Raw genomic sequence first — 25,119 nt, forward strand, 5'->3', positions numbered from 1 at the left:
AGGAATCTGCCTATGGGCAATGCAGCCTCTCAACCTCAGTCCTGCTGGCTGTATGGGCACCGCCCCGAATGTGTGCATGGAAGGACTTGTACGTAGGGATAGTCAGGCAAGTGTAAGATGAGTGACTTACTTACATGCCTTGGGTGGTCCAGGCCTCCCCTTGTCCACTCTCCACCTGGAGTCACAGTTTTCATGCATGATAGTAACATAGTCTGACAATCAGAATTAGATGAGAGGGCTGGAGTTCCCACTGTGGGCGTTGGTTCTTTGATAGTTGTTTCAGCGTGACTGTAGGTGCTGCGGCAGCCTTGCATTCTCTGCCCACCTTCCAGTGTATGTTCCTGTGCAGAGTGCTTCATTGCACAGCTGGAGGGGCCGACTGAGCTTTGTTATTATTTGGAAGGTGAAGTTAAAATGACAGCTTCACCAAACATGGTTGAAGAGTCAGGACTGTTCCGACTGGTACTCACCCTGTTCATCTAGTTCCTGCCCAGAGCCAGATGCTGTCATTGTTCACGTTAATTTCCATACTTACTTTTCATGCGGAACAAGTCAGTTTGATGTACTAGTTCATCAGTCTAATTAAATTTCATGGGAGAGTTCTGGCCAGTTTTGCTCAGCGGTTAGAGCGTCGGCCTGTGGTCCAGAGAGACCCGGGTTCAGTTCCCGGTAAGGGCACGTACCTCGGTTGCAGTTTGTCCCCTGCCCTGGTCGGGTCTTGCGGGTGGCAGCCACTCGATGTGTCCCTTTCACGTCGATGTTTCTCTCTCTTCCTCTCCCTCCCACTCTGTCTTAACAAAAAGTGGAAAAATGTCCTCGCGTGAGGATAAAAAAATATATAAATTTTATGGGAGAATGAAAAAATAGAACTTCCATGTGTGTTTATTGGACAAAATAAGACAGGAAAGAGGTATTTCAAGCAGGGAGCATGTACTGAATTGAGCTTGAAGATGCATGAGCGAAACCAGGGAGTCATTTTCAACGGCAGTGTTCCCTGGAGGTTTGGGAATATCGACCCAGGATGGAGGTCAGAAAGTAACCTGAGGCCAAATTGGAGTAGGCCTTGTTCCCTGGGATTTGGAAATTCCACCATCTCTGTCTTTGGCATCAGAGTTTGATGAACCTGCTCAGGTCCTGCGCATGGAGCAGCACAGGCCGGTCTTGATGAAACAGTGCTGCAGGCCTCCAATGCCCCTACGACATTGTTTATTGCCAACTGGATTCATTTGCTTTATCACATATGAGGAGAGAGATAAAGTTCTTTTTAAAACTCATGTTTGGCCCTGGTCAGTTTTGCTCAATGGTTAGAGCGTCGGCCCGAGGACCAAAGAGTCACGGGTTCAATTTTGGGCAAGGTCATGTACCTTGGTTGTGGCTTGTCTCCGGCCCTGGTCAGGGTCGTATAGCAGGCAACCTGTCGATGTCTCTCTCTCATCGATTTCTCCCCTCTTCCCCCTTTCTTCCTCTCTATCTGAACATAAATGGAAAAATGTCTTTGGGTGAGGATAAAAAAACAAACTAAAACAACTCATATTTATATCTGTTGCTTCTGAGAAGATGGAAAGATGCTCCAGGGCCTGGCCAGACTTCATCAGGCACGCAGTATTTAGTGTGAAGCCGGAGACTTTTTCCTCCTGTGGATACTGTGGTGACTGGAGCTGAACACGTTGAAACCCTGCATTATAATGTTAACCACACGTGCCACTTTTATAAGTGCTGCCTCTTTAAGTCCAGGGAGCATTTTATGCTTCATAAACGCTTATAATGTTGCAACCTGAGGGCACACCTGCTTCCTCAGCCTATGTTGGACTCAGCCATTCAGCACCGCAATCTCTCTTGCGGACTGCAGATGAACTCAAAATATTCTCCAGGCGGTGCGCTGGCAGCTGTGGCCAACTGGTCAGGGACGGCCCATCCAAGACACCTGGCTGCCACCCCACTGTAGCCGAGCCCCTTCCATTCCAGTTGGGAAAGTTGGGCTCAGAGAGAGGAGGGACTTGCCAGAGGGAATTACCTGCTGAGGACCTTTTCAGGCTTGGAGGTGAAGATGAAGGATGAAGGTTCTGCTTAGATTCCTACTTTGCTGAAAACCCAGGGCATGAATATTCCTTTAAAAAAATTTATTTTTTCTTTATTGATTTGAAAGAGAGAGGAAAGGAGGGGGAGAGAGCGATAGAAACATCGATGAGAGAGAACATCGATTGGCCACCTCCTGCATGCCCCTTCACTGGGGCTTTGGCCCACAACCTGGGCATGTGCCCTGACCAGGAATCGAACTGGTGACCTCTTGGTGCATGGGTCGACACAACCACTGAGCCACACCAGCCAGGCAGGTCATGAATATTTATTTTCTGAATGCCGTTTAGTTGTGAAGTCTACTTAGTGTAGTGTTTGTTAGCCTTTTTCTCATTACCAGCCTTTAAGAAATTGTTTTAGACCCAGTGGAAGAGGCTGACACGTTGAGGGGCCGTTGCCCATACAGCTGGGAGTCTGTGTGTGTGACTTCAGTTCATTTAAGGTTAGGGGCAGATTTCACCTTGGAATTCAGAGTAATGGATAGATGACTTAGTTTGCTTCCTAAAATGCTGAAATTTGTCAGTGTTCTTTTCTTTTTTCTTTTTTGGTTAATCCTTACCTGAGGATATTTTCCCACTGATTTTTAGATAGAGTGGAAGGGAAGGAGGGAGGGAGGAAGGGAGGGAGAGAGGGAGAGAGAAAGAGAGAGAGAGAGAGACTTCTATGTGAGAGAGACACACTGAGTGGTTGCCTCCCACACGACCTCGACCGGGCCCAGGGATTGAACCCGCCACCCAGGTACGTGCCCTTGACTGGGAATTGAATCCATGACCCTTTGGTCCGTGGGCCAATGTTCTAACAGCTGAGCCATACCTTCACTTTCTTGATGGCTGTCCTGAACTAGGTAAACTCAGCTGCTGTGACAGGGACTGGTATGTGGTTTAAAGGAGACAGCACTTTAATTCTCATAGCACTTTCTTTTTAAAACCAAGGTGTAATGTACATGTGGTATAGCGTACCCTTTTTAGTGTACAGTTCTGTGCATTTTGTCAAATGCATAAAGCTGTGTAACTATTCCCACAATCAAGATTTGGAGCAGTCTTGTCTCCCTGAACTTCCCTTCCCCATGCCCATGCCTCTTTGCTGTCAATTACTGTCCTGGCCCCTGGAGACTACTGATCACTTTCATTCCTGTAGTTTTCTTTTATTATCCTCACCTGAGGACATTTATCCATTTTTTTTTGTTCAGATAGAGTGGGAGGGAGAGAGAGAGAAAGAGAAACAGAGATGTGAAAGGGACACATCGAGTGGCTGCCACCTGCACAACCCAACCAGGGCCGGGGACCAATTGCATCCGAGGTACGCGCCCCTAGCGGGAACCGAACCCCAGTCGCTCTGGACCGCAGGCCGACGCTCTAACCACTGAGCAAAACTGGCCAGGGCGTCGTTCCTGTAGTTTTGTCTCTTTCAGAACATCCTGTATGGACTCAACTAGTTTTATTTATTTATTTATTTATTTTAAATCCTCACCCGAGGATATTTTTCCATTTTTTTGTACAGATAGAGTGGGAGGGAGAGAGAGGAAGGGAGAGAGAGTGAGAAACATCGACGTGAAGGGACACATCGAGTGGCTGCCACCCGCACGACCAACCAGGGCCGGGGACAAACTGCAACCTACGTACGTGCCCTTAGCGGGAACCGAACCCGGGTCTCTCCGGACCGCAGGCCGACGCTCTAACCGCTGAGCCAAACTGGCCAGGGCAGGACTCAACTAGTTTTAAAAATAAATTTTTTTTTTTCTTTATTGATTTTAGTGAGAGAGGAAGGGAAAGAGAGAGAGAGAGAAACATTGATGAGAGAGGACATCAGTTGGCCGCCTCCTGCATGCCCCAACCCCTCGGGATCGGGCCCACAACCTGGGCATGTGCCCTGACTGGGAATCGAACGTTGACCTCTTAGCACATGGGTCAACACTCAGCCACTGAGCCACATCAGCCGGGCATGGACTCATCCAGTTTGTAGCCTTAAACCTGGTATATTAAGATTCACCCTTGTATGTGTTAACGGTTTGCCTTTCTCACTGCCAAGCAATACAGAATTCTGTTATCAGACCAGAGGGGTTTCTTTATTCATCTACCAGGTGAAGGATATTTGGGTTGTTTCTGTCATAGAGGTTTTTTCTTTTGGGGGGGGGGTACGTGCCCCTAGCGGGAACCGAAACTGGGACTCTCTAGTTCGCAGGCAGACGCCCCAACCACTGAGCCAGACTGGCCAGGGCTGTCATAGAGCTTTTGAAGTGGGTGGTTGGGGAGGTGGAGGCCTCTGCTTTTCATGCTTACTTTGGGGCCCAGGCTCCTTCCCTCCTGTTGCCCTGAAGCCTTCTTGAAGTCTTTATCTGTAAGAAACATGGGAGTTGGGCATGTTTGTTCCCACTGGAGGGAGCTGAAAGGGGAGGTACCCAGGGCAAGCCAGCGAGGCAGCTGCCCCACGTACCACCTCCTTTCCTGTTTCATCTGGGGGAACCATGTAGGGGCTCCATCTCTAGCTGCAGGGAGGTGGGGCAACAGAACCTCCTCTAGGTTGGAGGCATGTGTCCAAGAAGGGAAGAAGGGAGTTTGGGCGGATGACTAGCACTGTGCAGCATAACTTGTCATTGTAGCCCATTCAGGAAGGAGACTGGTGGGAAACGCACATTCACCAGTCCATGTGATGAGGGGCTCTGACTGGGCAGTCACTGGGGAGCGCCTCTCCACTTGCCTTGAACTAGGCTTCTCATTCAGGCCCTGGCTCTTTTCTCTGCCTGGAACCCGTCTGTTCTTTTTGGTTCCTGACTTCTTCCTTAGGAGGTTCCTCCTTGCTCGTTTTCTTCCTGGCTACCACTACAGTGCCTTTTGGAGGGCTTGCCTTCATTGGATTTTATGCAATTGTGACAGCCTGTTCCTTTGGAGCTTGAAGGTTGCACGAGTCACAGGTGTTTGTAGGTGAGGTTTAACCCCCCTCACTTTAGTAATAGAATTCCCTCAAAAACCTAGTAGTCTACTGGTTTAGTTGTTTCTAGTTAGTACCATGTTCTGGTAACTACACTCAAATTTTTTTTTTTGGATATACTTCTTCAGCCTGCTTTTTTTGGCTTCCCCTTTGGCTCATCCCTCTACTCTGTCTCAGTGGTGCTTACCTTGAAGACATCTGAAGCGGTGGCAGAGCAAGCACCTTTAATTTGATCTTCTCCTGGCTGTTTATCTCCTTTTATTTGGCTGAGAAGTCTCAGTAGGAGGCTTTTGAGAAAGGTTCTGAGCAGGGGGCTTATTTTCACCTGTTTTGGGATATAGAAGTGATTAGCCATCGTCTAGAATTTATACCTAACAGAGATCATGAGGTCTGTGTGGGCTGCTGACGGCAGTCTGTGAGCAATACGATTGTGAGGAGTGGAGGCAGCTAGGTATCCAGAATAGGTATTATGCTATTGTATTTCATTGCATTGCATAGCCCTTCTACCACTGAGATCTTGGACAAGTCACTGTTTGCACTGCAATTCCTCCATTAAATTGGGGACATTAAGGTGCACTAGTAACATCACCTGACTTTGCTGCGGAGCAATGTAGTTGAAGCCCTGGGTTGAGCTGCTCTGTGTCTCCCTGCCCCAACCCCACTCCGACCCCCTGCACGGAATCTATGGTTCATTCCTAGTAGTCATGAAGTGCTTTCTGAATGCATTAATGATGTGTAGAAATAAATGGTGTACATAATTCAACACATGTTCACTTCTTTTCCTTTTTTTCTTTCAGAAAGAAAGAACTCTCAGCCACCAAGAAAGACCGTGTGAATCATTGTCTGACAATATGTGAAAACATAGTGGCTCAGTCTCTCAGGTAATTACACTCTGCACTTCCAGCAAAGTAAAAACTTTATATATTTTCATTCTTTTTTTTTTAATTGTTTTTTCCCTTTATTGATTTTAGAGAGAGAAGAAGGGAGTGGGGGAGAGAGAGAGGAACATCGATGAGAGAACATTGACTGGCTTCCTGCATGCCCCCACTGGGGATTTAGACCACAACCTGGGCATGTGCCCTGACCTGGAATCGAATCAGTGACCTCTTGGTGCATGGGTTGATGCTCAACCACTGAGCCACACTGGCTAGGTGTATATGTTTTCATTCTTAATGGACTAGACTGTTCTCTGTCTCCCCAGTTGTCTTAAGGCTTTAAAGGACCCTGCCCCCACACTTCTGGCTTCTCTGTCAAGGCTGTTCAGACACTGATGAGCAGTGCTTCCTTTTTCTAGTCAGACAGACAATACCTGTGACCATTGTGATATGTAAATAACATGTTTGTATTTAATTGGCACTCAGTGACTATAATTACTTAAAAATCATCCTGTGGATTACATTATTTTAGTAATTGGAACAACACACGTCTGTCCAGTGACCAGACTGTTAAGACTGCCCATAGTTGGCTCTGCAGGAGTTTGGGACTCTCAGCTAGTGGTGCAGGCTGCTCACCGGACCTTTCGCATGAGTGGGGTTGCTGGCCGCGGGCTAGGTCTGCTTCCCGGGCTCAGTCTTGCTTCACCATGACACCTTCTTTTATAGCTTCTTGCTGATTCTCCTTGTTCTCTTTGCTTTTGATGGTTTGTTTTTCTTTCTTTTTTTTTTTTTATCCTCACCCGAGGACATTTTTCCATTTTTTGTTCAGATAGAGTGGGAGGGAGAGAGAGGAAGAGAGAGAGAGAGAAACATCGATGTGAAGGGACATATCGAGTGGCTGCCACCCGCACGACCAACCAGGGCCGGGGACAAACTGCACCCGAGGTACATGCCCTTAGCGGGAACCGAACCTGGGTCTCTCTGTACCGCAGGCTGACGCTCCAACCACTGAGCCAAACCGGCCAGGGCGATGGCTTGTTTTTCTGACCACTGTCCCTAGTCGCTGTGGAAGGGGACATATTTCAGGTCTGTTTCTAAGGGTGAGTAGGTGACAGATGGTTTCTGAGCTCTGCTGTCCATATGGGCGTGTGTGAGATACTTGCCTCCCTGCTCCTCTTTCCCTTGGAGTAAGTAGCCCATGTTAGTCTCCAGCTGGAAGAGTTCTTTATGATCTGTTAGGAGATGCCCGCAGAATAGTGATCTTGATTGTAATGCTAACAGAAACTTCGTGATTCACTTATTTTATTTTTTTATTTCTCACCTGAAGATATTTATACTTATCATCAGATAGAGTGGAAGGGAGGGAGAGAGAAAGACAGAGAGAAACATCCATGCGATAGAGCTACATTGACTGGTTTGCCCCCTGCATGACCTGACCAGGGCCGGGGATAAACCGCAACCAAGGTACGTGCCCTTGACCAGAATCGAACCCGAGACTCATTGGTCCATGGGCCGATGCTCTAACCATTGAGAAAACCAGCCAGGGCTGATTCACTTTTTTTTTTCTTTAGAGACAGAAAGTGAGAAGGAGAGAGAAAAAGAAACATCAATGAGGGAGAACATCGACTGGCCGCCTCCTGCATGCCCCCCACTGGGGATGGGGCCCACAACCTGGGCATGTGTCCTGATCGGGAATCGAACTGGTGACCTCTTCGTGCATGGGTCGATGCTCAACCACTGAGCCACACCGGCTGGACTAATTCACATATTTTTAACAGCACCTTACATTTGTATTTTATACTTTCAAAGGGATTTCACATATAATATTTTGTTTTAGTTCAACTCATTCTAAAATTTGTGAAATATGGTGGTTGATCTCTGTTTCTATCTAATTTATAGAAATCTTGTGGGAAGAAAATGTGACAACAAATGCAAACATGTCCTGAAAGTGAAGCTGTTGAAGTCCCGAGTTAGCTGTTGTAAAAAACAGTAGTAGGACAGAAGTAGGGACAGGAAGAGAGGTTTGACTTGCACTCCACTCCTCATAAGCTGGGTGGTTCAGATCAGTCAAATGCCTTGGAGCCCCTCTTGCCTTATTTATGAAATGTGAATCCCCGTTTGTAGGGTTCTTGTGGGGTCAAGTGACACATTGGAAATAACTGCCCGGAACTCCATGGATGTGCTCATTAGCCTCCTATTGTGCCGTGCATCATCCTGTAACTTACTGTCACTTTGTGTGAAGTGACCTCAAATCCCTGACCACTTTGGATGCCCTGCTGCCATAGCCCAGCTTTGTTCACCTGATGTCTCGGGGAATAACATGTTATTCTGAAAGTCGTGGACTCAGAAAACCAGATCACTTCCAACCTGAGTGCTTTGTGCTCTCTACGTTTGTTCTTGATGATCTCAGTGGGATTGAGGGAATGTTACTTAGGTTCACATATTAGTAAAGTATGTTGAGACATCTTAGGATTGATCTGTGGTTCAGTTTGCCATCTTAAATCACAATAGTAACTGTTAATGGTTTACATTAGGGTATCTATTCTATTTGTATGGAGTGATGCCGACAGTCATTCTACTTATTCTGTAGAGGAGCTTGTTGAAAGGATATTGTATGGGGTATGGATGGACCCAGAAAGGAGGTTTTAGTCTCAGCAGATCAGAGAACAAGTTTATTTTAAGATATGCTCCATACTTTACAGGAATTTGGGCTTGTGAAGCTGAGGTGGCTATTTTATATATGTATAATGTTTATTAAATCTTGATAGCTGGTACTTCCTGTGATCTCTCAAGTGGAACTAAATCTTTGGTATGCTCTTTTTTTCCCCTTGAATCCTCACCTGAGGATATTTTTTCCATTCATCTTCAGATAGAGTGTGAGGAAGAGAGAGGGAAACATCAATGTGAGAAAGATACATTGACTGGTTGCCTCCCACATGACCCTGACCAGGGCAGGGACTGAACTGCAACCAAGGTATTGCCCTTGACCAGAATCGAACCCGAGACTTTTTGGTCCATGGGTGATGCTCTAACCACTCACCCAAATCGGCCAGGGCCATTCTTTTTGTTTTCTATTAATATGTTTTTATTGATTTTTTTTAGAGAGAGAGGAAGGGAGAGAGAGAGAGAAACATTGATGTGAGAGAGAACATCTAGTGACTGCCTCCCCCCTTACCCCCACTGGGGATTGGGACCATAACCTGGGCATGTGCCCTGATTGGGAATTGAACGCGCGACCTCTTGGTGCATGGGTCGATGCTCAACCACTGAGCTACACCAGCCCAATCAACATTTGTTTTTTTTATGTTTATTTTTATTTTATTTATTTTTTATCATCACCTGAGGATATATATATATATATATATATATATATATATATTTTTTTTTTTTTTGCATTTATCCTTAGATAGAGTGGGAGGAAAGAAGGGAGGAGGAGGAGAGAGAGGAACATTGATGTGAGAGAGACACATCGACTGGTTGCCACCCACATGACCCCGACCGGGTCCGGGGACAAACTGCAACCAAGGTACGTGCCCTTAGCGGTAACCGAACCCAGGTCTCTCTGGTCTGTGGGCTGACGCTCTAACCGTTGAGCCAAACCGGCCAGGGCCAGCATTTGTTTTTTTAGAAGTATTCTCTTGGGACTCCCTATGAACCTGAATCTAGGCAAGTGTACCTTGATAAGGAGGTTGAATAAAAATAAATGCACAGAAATCCATAGATTTTCCGCATATTAGCATAAATCAGTTAGAAAGTAGAATGTTTTAAGATCTTATTCATAGTAGCACCAACATATAAAATTTCGAAGAATTGACAAGAAATAGGCAGAAGTTACATAAAGATTGGAATTAACTTTTTTGGTCCACATATGGGTGCTCTTAACTGCTGAGCCAAACCAGCCAGGCCAACTGTTGACTGTTTTGAAAGGCATAGATGACTACTTCCCTTTGTAGGTGGGAAGATTTTTTATTAAAAGGTGAATTTTCTCTCAGTCCTTAAATTTAGAATGATTTTGATCAAAATTCCACTAGGGGTATTTTGAACTTATTTATTTGCAACATTCTCAACACAAATGTTGCAAAGACTGTCTGAACCTACAGTAACGTGGTGAGACCTGTACATTACGACAGCCATTAGAAGTTGAAGAAGGTGTAGAGTAGAAAGTTAGGAAGATGTCTCTGAGTGTGTGTGTGTGTGTGTGTGTGTGTGAACTGATGGTAAAGATAACATTCTGTATGGGGGGAAGTGATGGATTATTGAACCAATTGATTATTTAGGGTAAAGTTATATCTCTGCCTCATATTGCAAACAAATGTCAGATTAGTTTCCTAAATGTAGAAAATCTTAAAATTACTACAAAAAGAACCTGTATTCTTAGGCTGAGGAAGGCCAACAGATAAAGGAAAAAAATGATTTGACTGGAATATAATTCAGTATGTCAAATCCACCATAAACTCAAAAGTAAATTGAACTTGGGGAAAGTATTGACAGCATGTATATGAAAAGTTTAATAGCCTCTGTAAGGACTAATTATAAATCATTAAGAAAAAGACTAGCCCTGGCCAGTTTGGCTCAGCGGTTAGGGCATCGGCCTGCGGTCCGGAGAGACCCGGGTTCAGTTCCCGCTAAGGGCACGTACTTCGGTTGCAGTTTGTCCCCGGCCCTGGTTGGTCGTGTGGGTGGCAGCCACTCGATGTGTCCCTTCACGTCGATGTTTTTCTCTCTCTCTCTCTCCCTCCCACTCTATCTGTACAAAAATTGGAAAAATATCCTTGGGTGAGGATAAAAAAAAAAGAAAAAGACTATTATTCTACTAGGGAGATAGCCAATGACCATGGATAGATAGTTCAGAAAAGAAATATGACAGGGCCAGTAAACATAATAAGTAACACTTTTCTTGTGGTTCCTATGGGAAAGTGTTCCAGTTTATCAGTAACAGTGGAATGAGACTAAAGAACACAGTCACACTCATTGCTAAATGATGGGTATATGTTTTGGGAAATGCATTGTTAGGCAATTTTGTCATCGTGTGAGCCTCACAGAGTGACTCAGATAAACCTAGATGGTACAGCATGCTGCACACCAGGCTGTATGGTGCAGCCTATAGTACATCTGGCCTGTGTGGTACAGCCTGCTGCACACCTGGCCTGTGTGGTACAGCCTGCTGCACGCCTGGGCTGTACAGTGTAGCCTACTTCTCCTGGGCTATCAGCCTGCACATCATATGACTGAATATTGTAGGTGATTGTAACACAGTAGTATTTGTATATCTAAACCTAGAAAAGGTGCGGTAAAAATACAGTATAAAGATAAAAGTGGTGCACTGTTCAGGGCACTTACTTGAATGGAGCTTGAAGGACAGGAAGTTCTTCTGGGTGAGTCAGTAAGTGGTGAGTGTGAAAGCCAGGACATCACTGCACTGCTGTAGACTTGACAAACACTGTAAGTACACTTAGGTGCCATCAGAATTTTAAAACATTTTTATAATAATAAATTAGCCTTAGCTTACTGTAACTTCCTTACTTTATAAACTTTAAAGTTTCCCTATCCTATTGACTCTTTTGTAATAACACTTAGTTTAAAACACAAACACATTTTTCTTTTTAATCCTCACTGAAGGATATTTTCTCCATTGATTTTTTTAGAGAGTGGAAGGGAGGGAAAGGGGGGTGGAGAAAGAGAGAGAGAGAAAGAGGAATGTCGATGTGAGAGAAAAACATCAATTGGCTGATTCCCTGACTGGGGTTGGGGATCAAACCTACAACCAAGGCAGGCACCCTTGACCAGGAATTGAACCCATGACCCTTTGGTGTGTTGGCCGATGCTCTAACTATTTAGTCACACCAGCCCGGGTTGCCTTTATACTCTTAAGGGACCACTCATATATGTGGTCTATTGTTGATGGAAACTGTCATTATTCATGGCACATTACTGTAAAAGCATTTTTACTAGTCATATTGGCAAACATTAAAAACTACTTAATGTTCAGCCAGTGTGGCTCAGTGGATTGAGCATCATCCCATGGACTGAGGTCCCAGTTCAATTTCCAGTCAGGGCACATGCCTGGGTTGTGGGCTCAATCCCCGTAGGGGGTGTGCAGGAGGCAGCAAATCAATGTTTCTCACATCGATGTTTCTCTCTCCCATCGATGTTTCTATCTCTCTCCCTTCCTCTCTGTCTAAAAAAGTCAATAAAAATATATTAAAATTTTGTCAGCAGTGATACAAGCTTCTTAAAAGCAACTTGGCAAAATATAAAGCTTTAAACTATCATCTGTGTTGAATTACCAGTTTCATTTTCGGTGTTTATCCGTAGGAAAGTGGGTAATGATATTGGCATGGGGCCGTTCATCCCATTAGGAATTAAAGGTAATCTCAATGTTTACCAATAGGGCAGTTGAAAAATTAAGATACATTTATAGGAGGGAATGCTAGTTAACTTTTAAAAGATGATTTACATATATTTATATTTGTGACCAGAAAAGATACTAACAATACTCAAAATTAAATTTAAAAAAATCATGAAAGATTTTTGCTTCTGGCTAAGATAAATAATGGACAGAACTTATCGTCCTTCCTTAAACAGTTGATGTGGATCAAATATTTATGATAGGGGTTTTCAAGGCACTTGGCATGAGGCAAAGAATAACAATCCTGGTACAAAGGAAAACTGATGCAGGAAACCCTATAATTTCCCCAGATTACTTAAAGGAGGGAGTTTCCCGGCCATGTCAGGAGGGGACACCTAGGATGAGCCTTGTGGTTGCTGAGTTGATAGAGCTGGTAGCCCTGAAAGAATGAGGTGGCTGGAGCCCACTGGGGAGAGTACTGTGAGGAAGGAGCTGCACACAGCCATCTCTGGAGACCTGCTGGGAGCCCTCGAGTCTTAACTAGGGAAAGGACCCTGGGCCCTGGACAAAACCACCCGCAAGGGTTAGAGGGAACATGTGCTGAAACTCACATGGGCCTAGGGAGAGCTCCTGTGCGCATCGGTTGGAGCGGAAAACCTCACCCTTCACGGGGCCTTGGCTGGAGCACTTGACAAGTGTGCCTGACAGGAGGGCGGACCTAGCCTAGCCTAGGGTGTTATTCCCATCCCGCCTAATGAGGCTTAAAAGCAAACCTCAAGGTGGTCGTACTCTGTCAAAGTAACGTAATTGCATTCCGGAGCAAAGTTCAAGAATATTTATAGGAATTCAGAAATATATAGCAGCCAACAAGTTAAAAGCTACAAGGTCTGACAGTAAAAAATTATCAGGAATGCAAAGAGACAGGAAAATATGATTCATAGTAAGAAAAATGAATTGAAGCTGACCCAGAACTTGCACAGATGAAAAATTTATACACAGAAATGTTAAAAGTAGTCACTATAACTGAGTTTCATGTGTTTAGGAAGCAAGAGAAAAGATTGAATGTGTTAAATAGACAAAAGACATAAAAAAAAAAGTTCTGAATTGAACAACTGTAAGAGTGCCAGTGGATTTCTCAGGGGAAACTGCGGAATGCAGTGGAGCACCATCTGAGTGCTGAAGGGAAAAGACCTAGAATTCTCTGCCCACTCAGATCTCTCTCTCGTGACAGAGGGAACTAATGACGACGTCAGACATAAATGATGAAATAATGTATATCCAGCAGGCAGCCACTATAAGTGATACTAGAATGTTTCAGGTAGAAAGAAATGTACCGGATAGAAACCTGGATCTACACACGAATTGAAGAGCAATGGAAATGCTGACTGTGGTGGGTAGACACAAAACTCTCCCTGACTTGTAGTCTTTAAAATTTAATTCATTGTTTACAGCACAAATAAGAATGCATTTGGGGTTTATAACATGTAGAAGTAAAATGTATAACAGCAATGGTGTAAAGAAGAGCAGACATGGAAGTATATTTGTGGTAGGTAACGTCCTCTCCCCCTGAAGGTGTCAGGTCCTCATCCCAGAAATTCTGTATAAATAGTGCCCTCAAAGGGCAAGGGATTTTCACAGATGGGAGGATTAGGATCTGGAGATGGAGAGATTATCCTAGGTCCCTAAATGCAGTCACATGTATACTTTTTAAAAAGGAGGAAGAGGGGGACTTTACACACACACAAATGATGTGGACATGGAACAAACAGATTTGACGATGCAAGCTTTCAAGATTGTAATGATGTGACTATAAGCCATGGAATGTTGGCAGCCACCAGAGCTGGGCCAGGCAAGAAGCCATCCTTCTTTGGAGTCTCTAGAGAGAGCGCAGCATGTCCTACATCTATTCTGGCCCAGAGATACTAATTTCGAACTTCTGGTCTCCAGAGCTGAGAAAGAATAATTTCTGTATTAAGTCTCCCAGTCACTAGTAATTTGTTACAGTGGCCACAGGAACAAATACGGTGCTTTTGTGAGTTTCTTATTCTGTACGTGAAGTGTACACCACTAAGTAGACTAAAGATGTGCTATAAACTACAAAACAGCAACTAAAAGCACAACAAAGTCCAACTGATCTAGTTCATCATTTAAGTACTCTGTGTCCTTGTTAATTTTTTGTCCAGAAGATCTATCCAGCAGTGTCACTGGGGTGTTAAAATCACCCACTGTGATTGTATTGCTATTGATCTCTCTCTTGAATTCCTCCAGAAGTTTTAAAATATATTTTGGTGCTCCTGTATTTGGTGCATATATGCTTACCAGGGTTATATCCTCTTGTTGGATTGATCCCTGTAATATTAAGTGACCTTCTTTGTCTCTTATTATGGCCCTTGTTTTGAAGTCTATCTAGTCAGATATGAGTATTGCTACACCAGCTTTTTTTTTCATTTCCATTTGCCTGGAAATTTTGTTTCCATCCCTTTACTTTCATCCTGTGTGAGGTGGGTCTCTTGTAGACAGCATGTATATGGATCATGTTTTCTTATCCAGTCAGCTACCCTATGTCTTTTGATTGGAGCATTTAAGCCATTTACATTTAAGGTTATTGATAGTTACTTATTAGTTGCCACTTTTAAAAATATTTTTTATTTATTTTTTTATCCCTGTGTTCCTCTTTCTCTCTCTATTCTTCTTACAGCAGTCCCTTTAGCATTTCTTGCAATGCTGGTTTGGTGGTGGTAAATTCCTTTAGCTTTTTTTGTCTGGGAAGCTCTTTATTTCACCTTCAGTTTTGAATAATAGCCTTGCTGGATAGAGTAGTCTTGGATTCAGACCCTTGTCTTTCATGCCACTCCCTTTTGGCCTGCATAGTTTCTATTGAGAAATCAGCTGACAGTCTAATGGGAGCTCCCTTGTAGGAACTTTTTGTCTCTCTCTTGCTTACTTTAGGATTCTTTCTTTGTCTTTAATGTTTGGCATATTAATTATGATGTTTCTAGCTGTGAGTCTTTTGGGTTCATCTTGCTTGAGACTCTCTGTGTTACCTAGACTTGTGGGACTTTTTCACCAATTTAGGGAAGTTTTCTCTCATTATTTCTTCAAACAAGTTCTCTATTCCTTTCTCTGATTTTTCTCCTTCTGGTACCCCTAAGATACAAATGTTGTTACGCTTTGTATTGTCCCAAAACTCCCTTTAACTCTTCTGTTTTTTAATTTTTTTCCCCATTTACTGCTCTATTTGGGTGTTTTTTTCTACCTTGTCTCCTAACTCGCTGTTTCGGTCTTCAGCTTCTTCTAATCTACTGTTGAATCCTTCTAAGGTATTTTTCATATCAGCTATGTTATTATTTCCTCTTGATTTTTATTCATAGCTTCCACCTCTTTTTTAAGGTAATGTAGTTGCCACTGAGGTCTTTATAATTCTCATTAAATTGCTTGTAGATCTCAGTGAATTGTTTGAGCACCCGTAAAATCATTGCTTTGAATTCTTTATCTGACAAATTGCTTTCTTCTATTTCATGTAGTTCCTTTTCTGGTGATTCTTCCTTTTCTTTCATTTGGGTGGTGTTTCTTTGTCTCACCATATTAGCAGTCTGGTAGTTGGAATGTGTAGGCAGGTTGGTGTATATCAAATATAGCTGCTGTGCCTCCCAGACTGTTCTGGTGTGTGGCACCTTTTGCCTGCTGTGGGTCTTGGAGGACTGACTACTGGCGGCTGGTATTGGTCTGTCATGGTAGGTGCTGCTGGGTCACACAGGTCCCGCCTGTGCTGGGCCGGGGTGTGGGGGTTGGGAGGAGGGTGTCCATGGGGGAAAAAGGAGAAATATCTGTAATAAAAATAAATAAATATTTAAAAAATAAATTAACTAAAAATTCTAAAAGTAAAAAAAGCACAACAAAGAGTTATTGCTAATAAACAAAAAAGGAGGTAAAATTGAACCATAAAATTACTCGACCCAAAAGAAGGCAGAAATAGGGGGGAAAGCAAATACATACCATATAGGAAAAATAGGAAAGAAATAATAAATAGTAGATGTAAACTTCGTTATGTCAATCATGATATTAAACACAAAAGATTTCCTCCCTGGTCAGTTTGGCTCTGTGGTTAGAGCATTGGCCTGTAGACCGGAGAGGCCGTGGTTCGGTTCCCGCTAAGGGCATGTACCTCAGTTTCAGTTTGTCCCCTACCCTAAGCCCCATTTAGGGTTGTGTGGGCGGCAACCACTTGATGTGTCTCTCTCACGTCAATGTTTCTCTTTCTCTCTCTCTCTTCCTTCCTCCCTTTCTCCCTCCTGCTCTATCTGAGGATAAATGCAAAAAAAAAAAAGATTTTCTGGGTTGGATGAAAAATCAAGACCTAGTGTAAGCTGCCTAAGAGAAAATCATTTTACTGTAAAGACACAACCAAGTCAAAAAGTAAAAGAATGGAAAGAGCTTCTCTGCCAACACTGGTCAGAAGAGAGCAAAGTTGGTTGGTTGTTTTACATAACTGGGTTTCTCATCAAAGGCTGTTACTGGGCATGACATGGTCATTTCATAATGATAAAGGCATCAGTTCCTCAAGTGGGTATAACAATTTGGAATGTTTAGATACCTCAATATAGAGCTTTGAAAATACATGAAGCAAAACCAGTGAAACTTCAGGAGAGAGACAAGTTTGCACTCATCCGATTTCAGCCACTTGTCTCCGACATTCTTAGAACACGTGGCCGTAAAATCGATAGAGAAGACTTGAGAAACACTGTTCACTCCCGGTCCTGAGTGATGTTTATGGAAACTCCCTGCAGAACAGCGCAAGACATGTTCTTCTCAGACCTCACAGGACATTTACCAAGAGAGAATATATGCTGGGCCATCAAACAAGTCTACATGTCAAAGGACTCAAAGTATACGAAGTGTGTTCCCTGACCTCAGTGGAATTAAGTTGAAATCTCACAGATAGATGTCTGAAAAAGCCCCAAATATGTGGAAAATAACACATTTCCATGTGACCCAAGAAGTAAAAGGGAAATTTGAAAGTATTTTTAATTGGTTGAAAATAAAAACAAAGGATTTTGGAACTTGTATGCTACTGCTCCTTAGCACATTGAAGGGAAGCAAACTCTGCATCCATCTCAGAGAAGAAGGGGTTCAAGTCAGCAACCTCAGCTCCCACCTTAGGACGCTTTAAAAAGGAGCAAATGAAATCCCATGTAGCAGAAGAATGGATACCTCAGATAACCAAAGTCTGGAATGAGGCAGATATCAGTGTAGGTTGTATAGATGTTAAATGGATTATAAGGGTATATTACAAACAACCCTATGGCAATAAATTTGACAAGTTAGATGAATTGGATAACTTATTTTTAATATGTTTTTAAAAAGTTAGCACAGGAGAGAGAAAAACATTGATGTGAGAGAGAAACATCAATTGGCTGCCTCCTGCATGCGCCTTTCTGGGAATCGAGCCTGGAACCTGGACATGTGCCCTGACCAGAAATCAAACCAGCACCTCTCAGTTCATGGTATGACACTCAGTCCACTGAGCCACACCGACCAGGCAGATAACTTTCTTGAAAGTACTTCTAAAGCTCTTTAAAGAGAAATAGATAACCAGATTATCCTTATGTCTATTTTATTAAAAGTTAAACATTACTATTTGATTTAATCACTGGAGAACTTTTAAGCATGATCAGAAATGATATCTTTTTTGAAAAATTGGAATATAATTGACAAATAACATGTATATTTGAAGTGTAGAACAACAACAACAAAAAAAGCCCTGGCCGGATTGGCTCAGCGGTTAGAGCGTCGGCCTGCGATCCGGAGAGACCCGGGTTCAGTTCCCGCTAAGGGCACGTACCTCGGTTGTGGTTTGTCCCTGGCCCTGGTTGGGTCGTGTGGGGGGCAGCCACTCGATGTGTCCCTTTCATGTCGATGTTTCTCTCTCTCTCCCTCCCTCCCACTCTATCTGAACAAAAAAAAAAGAAGTGTAGAGTGGATTGGTCTGGTATATTTATCTATTGTAGTGTGATTATCACAGTGTCAGTGAACCCCTTTACCAGGTCACATAATGATCATTTCCTTACTGTATCGAGAATAGTTAAGGTCTAGTCTCTCAGCCACTTTGAGGTTTATACTACAGTGTTGGTGACTGTAATCACCATATGTGCATTAAGTCTCCAGGACTTATTTACCTACAAGGAGTAAGTGAACATAGTTCAGGTGTGCATTTTATGAAGTTGAAACACAGATAAAGTATTACTGATGAATATTTTGTGTCTGAATTGAGGTATGAAAAAGATCATGTTATATCAATAATTTATTCATAGTGATTACATGTTGAAATAATATTTTTAATTCATTGGGTTATGTGAAATGTAGTATTAAAATAACTTTTTCCTGCCCGGCTGGTGTGGCTTAGTGGTTGAGCGTCAACCCATGCACCAAGAGCTCGCTGGTTCGATTCCCGATCAGGGCACATGCCCAGGTTATGAGCCCCATCCCCAGTGAGGGGCATGCAGGAGGCAGCCAGTTGATGTTCTCTCTCATCAATATTTCTGTCTCTCTCCCTCTCTTTCCTCTCTCTAAAATCAATAAACAGAAAAATTAAAAAGAAAATAAAACTTTTCCCTGTTTCTTTTGATGTCTGACATGTATTTTAGAAAGTATAAAATGCACGTACAGCTCCCATGGTCTCTTTGGACAGCACTGCTCTGAGCAGCGTGAGTGCTGTGCCCGCACCCAGGGGCCGCCCCCAATTCTCCCATCACAGCTGTACTGCACATAGGTGAGGACTGGAATGCTGCCCAGTGGCACACTTTGTTTCTTGCATATTTGTGGGTCTTTGCTAATGTTGTTCTTTGCTTTCTGCTAGGCTCTCTGACTGTTGGTAGGAATTGTTATGTAGAGAGTGGATCGAGGTCATGAAACAGCCACCTTATCTTGATGTTTGAGGAACAGCAGCATTAGTTAGGGCTGTCTTGTTGGTTTGCTCCACTCCCAGTGCCGTGACCTCGGTCTGGTGTCTGTGGCCCATCAGCCTCTCTCGGCTATGTTTAGCCAGCTGGATCACAACAGCCTAAACAGGCTCTCAGTGCAACATTTTAAAATCATCTGCAAACATTGTATAGACTCCTGTGCTTGTGAGAGTGTGGTCAAGTGGACACAGCCTGGCTGGCCATGTTGTGTCTGGTGAAATGTGGTTAAACTTTGGGACATATTGCAAGCAAGACTCAAAGGGCGGAAAGAATTGTATTAGTGCTCTGATTCAGGTATCAAGAATGTGAAAGCCAGAGTGGCTCAGTTGGTTGAGGGTCATCCTGTCCACTGAAAGGCCACCGATTCCATTCCTGGTCAGGGCACATACCTGGGTTGTGGGAGTAACCTATGGCATAGAGCAGATGGCTGTCTGGGATTTAAGGGTTTCAAGCAGTGTCTTTTTATTTACTTATATTTTTATTCTCTTTTAATATATGTTTTTATTGATTTTTTTTTTTTTAAGAGAGAGAAGAAGGCAGAGGGAGAGGGAGAGAGAAACATTGATTAGAGAATCATCAATCAGTTGTCTTCTGCACACCCCCTACTGCGGATTGAGCCCGAAACCTGGGCATGTGCCCTGACTGGGAGTCGAACCAGTGACCTTGTGGTGCATGGGACCATGCTCAACCACTGAGCCACACTGACTGGGCATCAAGCAGTGTCTATTTTCAAATATATTTTTTATTGATTGATTTATTTTTTTTTTGAGAGAGGAAGGGAGAGAGAGAGAGAAACATCAATGTGAGAGATATATTGATCGGCTATCTCCTACATGCCCCTACTGGGGATTGACCCCTACAACCTGTGCATGTGTCTTGACCAGGAATTGAACCAGGACCTCTCAGTCCATGGGAGGATGCTCAATCCACTGAACCTCACCGCTGGGCCAATCAGTGTCTTTTAAAAAAATTTTTATCCTCACCTGAGGACATTTTTACATTTATCTTCAGATAGAGTGGGAGGGAAAGAGGGAGGAAGAGAGAGAGAGAAACATCGATGTGAAAGAGACGCATCAACTGGTTGCCACCCATACAACCCCAATCTGAGCCGGGGTCGGGGCCGGGGCCAAACCGCAACCAACATGCGTGCCCTTAGCGGGAACTGAACCTGGAGCTCTCTGGTCCGCGGGCTGACACTCTAACCACTGAGCCAAACCGACCAGGGCCCGAGCAGTGTCTTTTAAAAAAATTTGAGTTCAAAAACACAAAAAGCAGTTCCTTTTAAAGCTTTTTAATTAAAACTTTGAAAAATGAGATTTGTCTTTCAAGTACAACTTTTAAAAAAAAAATAAATTTAAAAATTTTAGAATAGTTTTAAAGTTAGAGGAAAAAGTACAGAGTTTCCATGTACTCACATCTGGTTACCCCATCATTAGCATCTAACATCGCTGGTGCATGTTTCCTAATCAGTGACTCCGTATGACAGACTGCTAACCCTCACTTTCACGTGATGTCCTTTTCCTGTTCCAGTGTCCATACAGGACACAGAAGTTATATTTTGTTTTTGTGTCTTCTGACAATATTCTTGGCTGTGACAGTCTCCCTTTTTTCACATAGAAATTCTCCAGAGTTTCAGAAGCTCTTGGGCATCGCCATGGAACTGTTCCTGCTGTGCAGTGACGATGCCGAGTCAGACGTCAGGATGGTGGCTGATGAGTGCCTCAACAAAGTCATAAAAGTAAGCTGTGCTGGGTGCGGACACAGAGCGGTGTGCCGGTGGTGTGTTACAGAGCTGCACACCCGAGCCTACATCACTTATCAGCCAATATCACGCCAATAAATTCAGTAAATACATTTTATTACAGTGATACCTCGGTTCTCGAACATAATTCGTTCCAGGAGGACGGTCGAGAACCGAATTGTTCGAGAACCGAAGCAATGAAACCAATAGGAAAGCGTGACTCCACAAAGCGTGACTCTCTCTCTGCACTCACACTGCTGACGCAAGCAAGGCGCGCTGGGCCGAATGAACGCCATTCGGCTCATCTCGGAAGTTCGAGTTCCAAATATTTGTTCGGATTCCGAGACAAAAGTTTCTCAAATCTCCATTTGGTCGAAAACCGAGGCGTTCGAGAACCGAGGTATCACTGTATTATTTTTATTTTATTTTATTTTATTTTTTATCCTCACCCAAGGACATTTTTCCATTTTTTGTACAGATAGAGTGGGAGGGAGAGAGAGGAAGAGAGAGAGAGGGAAACATCGATGTGAAAGGGACACATCGAGTGGCTGCCACCCACACGACCAACCAGGGCCGGGGACAAACTGCAACCGAGGTTCATGCCCTTAGCGGGAACCGAACCCGGGTCTCTCCGGACCGCAGGCGGACGCTCTAACCGCTGAGCCAAACCAGCCAGGGCTCAGTAAATACATTTTAAAACAGACCCTGGGGACAGGGCCTCTGAGCTTTGACGTAGGCCAGTGGCCTTTTATTTTGAATAGCACAGTCCCTCAGGGTATCTGCGCTTGTAGCATTTGTGATGTGTGGTTGGAAGCGTCAGTTGGTGTCTGACAGCATGCTTGCCGCACCTGTAGGAACTGTCTGCCCCTCACCTGCACAAGGTGTGGTTCTTGCCTGGGTACTGATGGTGGCCCCTGGGTGCTCTTGGGGAAAATGCCACTAAGGCACTACCTTTTGTTTGGGAGTATCAGAGAGAAACCATGAGGCCCCTGGAATCCATCTTTGGTGTCTCTAGCTCCCTTCATTTGGCTCCTTCCTCTGCCTTTTGGGATCTGGGTGAGACGGTACTATTTACAGGTAAAGCTGTGACTTGACAGCAGGTTAACTGCAGCTAGTATGACCCAACTGGGCAGAGAGGGGCTCCCAGGGAAGGATGTTAGCCTGCAAGCTGGGGCCGTCTGGGTGGTAAGTAAGGAGAGGGAAGGGGACACCTGTCTTCCTTTGTTACCTTCCTCGTATGAGGTTTGTGCCCAGGACCACAGAGCTTTTCGTTTCATTAATCCTCACCTGAGGATATTTTTCCTATTAATTTTTTTTTTTTTTTTTAAAGAATGGAAGGGAGGGAGAGGGATAGAGAACCACTGATGTGAGAGAAATACATCGATTGGTTGCCTCCCACACAGGCCCCAACTGGGGGGCCTGGCCTGCAACCCAGGTATGTGCCCTTGACTGGGAATTGAACCCTTGACCCTTTGGTGTGCTTGCCAACGCTCTAATCACTGAGTCACACTGGCCAGGGCAAGACCACATAGCCTTTTTTTTTTGTCCTAACCTAAGGACATTTTTGCATTTATTTTCAGATAGAGCGGGAGAAAGAGAGAGAGAGAAACATCAATGTAAGAGAGATATATTGAGTGGTTGCCACCCACATGACCCCAACCGGGGCTGGGGACAAACTGCAACCTAGGTACGTGCTCTTAGCAGGAACCGAACCCGGGACTCTGGTCCGTGGGCTGATGCTCTAACCACTGAGCAAGACCGGCCAGGGCAAGACCACATAACTTTAATCTGCTGTCCCCTTTACTGTTTCCTGCTGCCATGGCAGAGTCCTTCCATAATTCTTAAAGTATTAGAAAGCTGTCCTGTGTTTATCATTCTGCCCCGCTCCTTGTTTGTGTCCCCAACCCAGCCTGGTCACTGTCCTCTAGGCCACCTTTGAGTTTGTGAATGGGGCTTTTGGTTTTATTTTATTTTATTTTTTTATCCTCACTCAAGGACATTTTTTCATTTTTTGTTAAGACAGAGTGGGAGGGAGAGGAAGAGAGAGAGAGAAACATCGAGCGAAAGGGACACATCGAGTGGCTGCCACCCGCACGACCCAACCAGGGCCGGGGACAAACTGCAGCCGAGTCACGTGCCCTTAGCGGGAACCAAACCCGGGTCTCTCTGAACCGCAGTCCGATGCTCCAACTGCTGAGCCAAACCGGCCAGGGCTGAATAGGGCTTTTGAATTTTGTGTCCAAACTTAGACATTTTTCCCACTATAGCCTAACCAGCATGAGGAAGGTTCCCTGACATAGTTCTTGACACTTTCTCCAAAGATCATTTCTTCATATTGGTTAAGGGGTAGAATGTCTACTCCCTTCTCTGCAGGGATCCTTGTTTATTGGACCTGCCAGTTTTTATTCTTTTCCCTGCTGCCTTGAATTCACCCTAAAATTTAGAGAAAACTTTGAGAAGAGGCTGCATGTCTTCATTTTCCTGGAAGGTACCATTCCTAGTAATACATACTGGGCCAGATGAATGTAGGGTAGTTGATTATTTTCCTTCTCGTTAAGGTCTTGGAAACAAAATTGTTCTTTGGAGTCTTCCCGAGGGCTTTCTCTGGAGAGTGGTCATGTTTTACACTGGCAAATAAATCCTCCTTCCTTTTTCCTTCACGGGTCCACCCTTCCTTGGGCAGATGGTCATCCCTGACTCCTGTGTTTTGGGAGGCAAGGCACTGTTACGTGACAGAGTCCATGTGGGTTTTGGAGTGAATCTTGCCTCTGCCCCTACTAGCTGAGCAATTTTGGGAAATATATTTATTCTGTGAGCCTCGGTATCCTTCCTATAAAGGGAATCAGACAGGTTTTTTGTGCTGTGTTGTGTGTATGCTGTGTGCGTGTGTGCACATGTATGTGTGAGTGAGAGATACAGCCACGTACTTGACGTGCTGGGCATCATCATCCTGGCTGCACACTGGTCCTCAAGTGGTAAGAAGTACTCTTATTAATACTGAGGTTCTTACACTCGTACCGGCTGCTCTTCACTTCCTGCCATGTGGACTCCGCAGCTTTCTGTGCCAAGCTGGCAGCACTCTTTCTTGGCTGGCCATGCCTTTCTTACTCAGGCCGCTGGCTTCTATATTGCCACAGCATTCTAGCTCTTTGCTTCAGGCACCCTTAGGGAAGTCCCTCTTCACCCCTAAGCCATCACCTGGCCCCTCTCTTCCTGATTTCATGCTTTGGCTTGCATTCTGCCTCCCACAGTGATATAGTTTCCAGTGGCCATTAAGCCTTGTTTTCCATGCCCACAGTCTGTCAGTGACACGTGCATGTGCATGGGGTCCCACAGCATGTTCCATTGGCCTTCTCAGTTACATGTACTTCTTCCCAGCCTAACTGTCCTTGTTGCTTTTATTATTCCCCCTGGCAGGACCAGGCAGGGCTTTTTCTGATAGTTCTTGAAATTCGATCCTTAGAATCAAAAACCTAAAGAGGGCACCACATGTTGCTTTGGTTCATGGCAAGGAGGCAGAGAGAACAATGTGACCCCAAATGCTCTGATGTTGGTCATTTTACTCATTGGCCTCATTCCATTTGAAGTTGTTCTTCCAACAACTACTGGACAGAATAGCGTGGTGTATGTTTGGGACTCATGAGCATGACCCCAGGTTGTAGCTTTAGGTCCTGGGTTCTCTTCCTGGTCCTCGTCCTACTTTCCCATTTCCTGTTTTTTGTTTTTGGTCTCTCCATGCACAGATTCCAGCGTCTCATGTTATGACCCTGAATGTGAGACAAGGCCAGTCTTTTTCAAGTGCTCCTTTCTGCTTAAAGTTGGGCATAATGGAGTTGGGCTGTGCTCAGGTTTCTGCTTCCTGAGAGCTCGGGTCTCGGGTGCAGCAGGTTGGAGTTGGGATCAGGGTCTGCTCTCACTGTGGCAAAGGATGGACAGGCTTGGGAAAATGTGGACAGCCCTAAGTCCAGTGTCAGGGACAGACAAGAACACAGGAACAGATCTGTAGGAGTCAGGTCGTGGACTTTTGTCTTCTAATGAGTATTATATGCTCAGACTCTGCATAGCCCAGGAAAGAGGGGCATGGTTTGCTCTTTATTTACGTAGCAGAGTGCACTGATGTGCGCTGCCCTCAAGTCATGTACAGTCTGTGTGAGGCAGCATGCCTCTGTGTAAAACCTAAGTTCCGGAAGA

General features: G+C 44.4%; 1 protein-coding gene across 1 annotated transcript in view; it reads left to right on the top strand.

Moving 5' to 3' along the window:
* The window catches only part of HTT (huntingtin), a 149,610-nt gene that overhangs the window by 10,004 nt on the left and 114,487 nt on the right, over positions 1–25,119 (top strand). The window contains exons 2-3 of the mRNA XM_036274985.1: positions 5,802–5,885; positions 20,805–20,925. Of these exons, the coding sequence (XP_036130878.1) occupies positions 5,802–5,885; positions 20,805–20,925 (205 nt within the window). The remainder of the gene's footprint in view (positions 1–5,801; positions 5,886–20,804; positions 20,926–25,119) is intronic.

This window comes from Molossus molossus, unplaced genomic scaffold (genome assembly GCF_014108415.1).
Source record: "Molossus molossus isolate mMolMol1 unplaced genomic scaffold, mMolMol1.p scaffold_m16_p_1, whole genome shotgun sequence".
In the NCBI taxonomy this organism is placed as follows: Eukaryota; Metazoa; Chordata; class Mammalia; order Chiroptera; family Molossidae; genus Molossus; species Molossus molossus.